Source organism: Phaenicophaeus curvirostris, chromosome 5 (assembly GCF_032191515.1).
Source record: "Phaenicophaeus curvirostris isolate KB17595 chromosome 5, BPBGC_Pcur_1.0, whole genome shotgun sequence".
Lineage (NCBI taxonomy): Eukaryota > Metazoa > Chordata > Aves > Cuculiformes > Cuculidae > Phaenicophaeus > Phaenicophaeus curvirostris.
This window is the reverse complement of record NC_091396.1, coordinates 35,103,459-35,108,208: the sequence shown is the minus strand read 5'-3', so window position 1 is coordinate 35,108,208 and position 4,750 is coordinate 35,103,459. Positions and strand designations below refer to the sequence as shown.

At 37.7% G+C, this 4,750-nt stretch overlaps 1 protein-coding gene across 1 annotated transcript; it reads right to left on the bottom strand.

Annotated features, from left to right (window-relative positions):
- Positions 1 to 403: 403 nt before the first annotated feature.
- Positions 404 to 4,382, bottom strand: LOC138720668 (fibrinogen-like protein 1-like protein). The gene is made up of 2 exons (XM_069857018.1): positions 4,126 to 4,382; positions 404 to 1,364 (listed from the first exon to the last, which is right to left on the bottom strand). Exons 1-2 carry the CDS (start codon positions 4,271 to 4,273, stop codon positions 664 to 666), a joined length of 849 nt encoding a protein of 282 aa, XP_069713119.1. The 5' UTR covers positions 4,274 to 4,382; the 3' UTR covers positions 404 to 663.
- Positions 4,383 to 4,750: the final 368 nt, after the last annotated feature.

Genomic DNA, 4,750 nt, shown 5'->3' with positions numbered 1-4,750 from the left:
GGGAAAGCTGATGATCCCATTAGCTCTGGGTGCTCTAAAAAGAAGAAAATAAAAGCCTATGATGAATACCTCATTGTGTATGGGATCATTACAAAGTAGAGAAAAAAGAAGAGACAATGAAGGGGAGAAGAAACCATGGGAGATGAGCCTAATTCCAATTTTATATATTAAAATACCTTTCATTAAAGGTCAAAAAGAGAGGCCTGGTCCTGCCCCATGGTACACAGTACTCTCCAGTATGCATTTTACAAATGCAGGTACTTCACTGGAAATTGCCTTTCTGCGTGATATGTGAAGATGTGCAATTATAGGAGATCAACCATGAACATTCATACTGGAACAAAATGAGACATAATATCCTGAATTTCATACCTTATGGCTAAACTATTGTGAAACATTGTCTTATGGCTAAACTATTGTGAAATTCATTATTTAAATTTTCTGGCAGAGGCCTCTGTTTCTGACAGTAAATTTTCATTTGTGTGGTTGGCAGATGTCTACGTCCCAGTCCAGTACTGCACCATATGCTATCATTTGCCTTGCACAGGCCAAAATTAAACTTTCAGTCATGATTACTTAGTGTGATCATTCAGTCATTGTGAGCTAACTTCAGTCACTGGACAAAGTTTCTTACATGTTTCTTTCAAAGTACACATGGCTTATCTACAGTTCAACTTTCTGACACGGACAGGACTTGGTTGGGTATGACACGTTGTGGGCAATGGGTTTGATCATCATCCATGCAAACTTGCACAAGCGTTGCTTGTTGCAGTCCTTTTGCCAGTATATTACATTTCTACGGTTTAGATTTGCTCCAGCACATGCATCATACCACCAGCCTCCCCCAGCAACACCATTGTGTTCCAGTTTTGCACAATTCTGAAAGTAATTGTCATTGTCTCTGTCCTTGGTGGTGAATTTCTGGTTGTCATGGAGATAAGCTTCTGTGTCCAGGGTCAGAGCATTAGTGGCATTGCCTTTGTATAGACCAACCCTGATTCGGTACTGAGACTCTTCATCTTCAATAACAAACGGTTCATACTGTCCCCATTTTATTTCAGCATTTAGGTTTACAAGTTTAATTCCAAGTATGTATCGCACGGAACTGCTAGTTAACTGATGCATATACTCATTTCCTAACCAGTGGTTGTCATGAACGGAGCCAAATCCATATTTGTAATCCTGCCAGGTCCTATCGAAGTCAACTGTACTGTTGGCTGTAATGTGCTGGATTACTGTCCAGCCACCATCCTGCATATTACAAGAGACGACAATTGGGTCCTTACTTGGTTGGATGATGTAAAGACCATCTCTGAAATTTCCTTTGGAGAGTTGAAAAATCTCAAAACAATCCCTTGGATAGTCTGAGTAAGGAAAAAAAAAAAAAGGTAAATTTCTGTTCAAACAGTAAATTTTAGATATGGAACTCTGGCTTTTAGATAGAATGAATGATTACCTTCTCACTAGAAGCTGACTTTGACTTCATCCCAGCCTGTGGGTACCTACTCAGCTAAAGGAGGAAGATTTTGAGCAGAACATGCAGGAAACGTTCAGAAATTCAAAAAGGGGTTTGTTACCCTGTCATACAAGAGAAGTGTGATTTTGAATTTATGACAAATATGGTTGAAAAGCCAAAATTTCCTTTCCCTCCTGTGTTCTTCCTGTTTGAGTAGTCAACAAGTTGGCAATTCCCTGAGCCATATCTCGGACCATTATATTTAATTACTAGCATGAGAAACTAATTTCTCTTTAACCAAATTATACATCAGGCATCAGTAACATACTTGAATTAAATTCCAATAAGTATGCCATGTATTCATTGATAAAGGGTAATGGTAATGGTATGGTATGGTGTGGTATGGTAATGGGTATGGTATGGTAGGGTAGGGTAGGGTGTATGGTATGGTATGGCATGGCATGGCATGGTGAACTATGGCAAGTTGTCCTAACTTTTTTTTCCCCAAAAGAATTTCTAAAAAGCAGTTAAGGAAAAATTTTTTCAACTATAAAAACTGTACTAAAAGCTCAGAAAAACCCAACAACTCTTCTCTGTGCAAATCACTGACCAGAGCCCCCCTGCTAATCTTTCTACTGAACACGTTATTTTCCTGAACAGAAAAACAGACTCTGAAAAGAGTCAATCGCATTGTCTCTCGTGAGAGAGACACTTTAACCATCTCATTGTTGGTCTCCTGACCAACAGATCCAAAGTACACAAAACAGTTTGGTTAGTGTGGTGAGGGTGGGGAGGCAGGAGCCTTTTTGGAAAGAGAAAGAGACCATGGATGACTATTTTATCTACTACCAGTCCTGTAGAGAATTATGCCGTTTTCTTCACAGAATTACTACATTTCTTCTCTTCCAACTGGAAAGTATTGTAGACTTCAATAACTGTCATTACTCCATTAAAAATATTTGCCTGGTTTCCAGTCTAATTTTATTGATATCCACTGCCCATCTTTTTCTTTCTCTTGTCACATTATCCTTTAGTTAAATAGTGCTTCTTCCTGGGTAATAAACCCTAACGCCTTTGTTTTCTTAGGGCAAATTCTGCTCAGATAAGTAAGTTCTTATATTATTTACTGTAAGATAAATCTTCTGTTCCTTAATTGTCTAAGTACCTTTTCTGCACCTCTTCACTGCAAATTATCTTGTAGAATGTAGGTAAAATTTACGCACAGTATTGCAAATGGCCTTGTATAGTGCCACTGCTTCTTCCAAGTCTTATTAAAAATCTCTGTTGATATATGCTAGGATTGTGTTTGTATTGCTTATTTTCCTTTAATCTAGAGTCTGGTCTTTGGCTTCTTGTAACTGGTAAGGTCCTCACCATGCAGTAAAACCTGAAATTCTGTACTTTATTTTTTGTCCCAGTGGTATTACTTGAGAATGTCTGACTTTTTTTTCCTGTGTAATATTCTGATTCTTTGTACTGGCATTTCTTTAATTCACTTTATCATTGAATTTTATCAGTCTATTCCTATTTTTGCATCAGTATACTTAACTAGAATACTGAAAAGATGACTTTTAAGTAAATGCTTCCAATCTTCCCATTGAATTTATGGTTTATTTTTCTACCAAAGTCATTGTAATTTTCTTTTCAATCTCTACTGAAATTGTAATGTAACCTTACCTTCTCTGATTGACTATTGTATGAAGTATTGTATCATAGGCTTTTTAGAAGTCCAGATGTACTAAACCTGTTAAGCAGTATTATTCATAGTATTGGTGTTGTATTAAATATAGTCTTTTATATTTGATATTCAGAAGTTTATTGGTACCTCAGGACAGGTTTACATGAGTATATAGGCTTGGCAAGGTCTTTCTTTCGTGCCTTTCATTGCCTAATAGAATCTACAGCCATGAATAGAATCCTTTAAATATCAATACTCTCTGCATGACATTATAAAATATCCTGAAAGAGCAAACTGTGTACATGATTCTGTACACTACTTGTTAGAACATTTGCTAGGTAGACATAGCCCGATTCCAAATCAAATCTCACGATTTTATAGAATGATTAAGTGATTTATATAGTGATATCCAAGCCTGTGAAATATACAGTGGCACTTGTGTTTGCCCTTCTCAGTGCATATTATTAACGCAAAATAGAACAACTTCTATAGACAGATAATGAGAAAACAATTTAGGCTGATTGATACAGGATTCACTTGGAAAGTGAATTTTATATACTCTCAAGTGCTGTCAGTCAGAGGAGGAAAATTAATCAATCCCACGACTCCTTTTGTGTCCATTTTATGTGGGATCTACTCTGATAAATATATTAGAAAATGGACCAAGATGGATCATGCAAGCTAGATAGGCAAAGGGTTGCCTCAATAATAGATACCAAAGGGATTTAGGTACCTATCAGATGTGATTGTCCTAAGAACAAGTCTTCAAATGCTACAAAATATCTTTTTACAAAAGAACTGTTAATTTGTCTTGAATGAGATGGCAGCTGAGCAAGGGTTTTAAAGAGTCTGGACTTTGTGGCTGGACACGTTCATACTGCAAAGTATTATTGCAGGGCTAACTTTCAAATATGTTGGCTGAAAAGTGTTATAGCCAAGCAGTAAAATAAAACACATCATGCATCCCATCACTCACTCTCTTCAGGAGTACCTTTTTCATTGATGTTACTCAGGCTCTCATAGCCTTTTTGAGGGAGAAGGTGGGCATTAGCCAAAACCACTGCTTCTTTGGTGCTGACGGACACAGAGCAGTAAGAGAGCAAGAACAGAATAAATCCTGCTGAGCTTATCAACACCATCTTCCTTCCAGTCAGTCCTCCTGCAGCAATACAGAACTATAACATAGGCTGGAATTGAAAACAGGAAGATTTATCACTTTTAGGATGAAAGTCCTGAAGGAGAAGCATACTGAAACATAGTGAGCCTCTGCCAGAACTGGCTTCTCCCATCTTTCAATGACCTCTCCTCTCCCCAGTGTCTCACACCATATTTCTGACTGGTCATTCCTTTGATGCAGAGCATGGTACTGTAACACTTGGAACATCTCTCATCTCTGTCAGCTTGTGCCATGACAGGCAATGAAACATAATGTAGTTGTACATGTGACAAAAAGCCATAGAAATTAATGTAATGGCAAAACAAACAGCATGTCTTATATTTATCAGAATTGAATTTAGCTTATTCTCCAAGTCCAAACTGTAGCAAGACAGAGGCACCAGGGGTCAAACTGGCAGGAACAGCGACACTGGCTCTGCTTGCTGTCTGCTGTTCAAACA

Excerpts from the sequence above, each read along its gene's own strand:
- LOC138720668 (XM_069857018.1), bottom strand. The coding sequence starts at position 4,273 with ATGGTGTTGATAAGCTCAGCAGGATTTATTCTGTTCTTGCTCTCTTAC. Across the intron at positions 1,365-4,125 it reads GAGTAACATCAATGAAAAAG|ACTATCCAAGGGATTGTTTT; the intron begins GTACTCCTGAAG and ends TTCCTTACTCAG.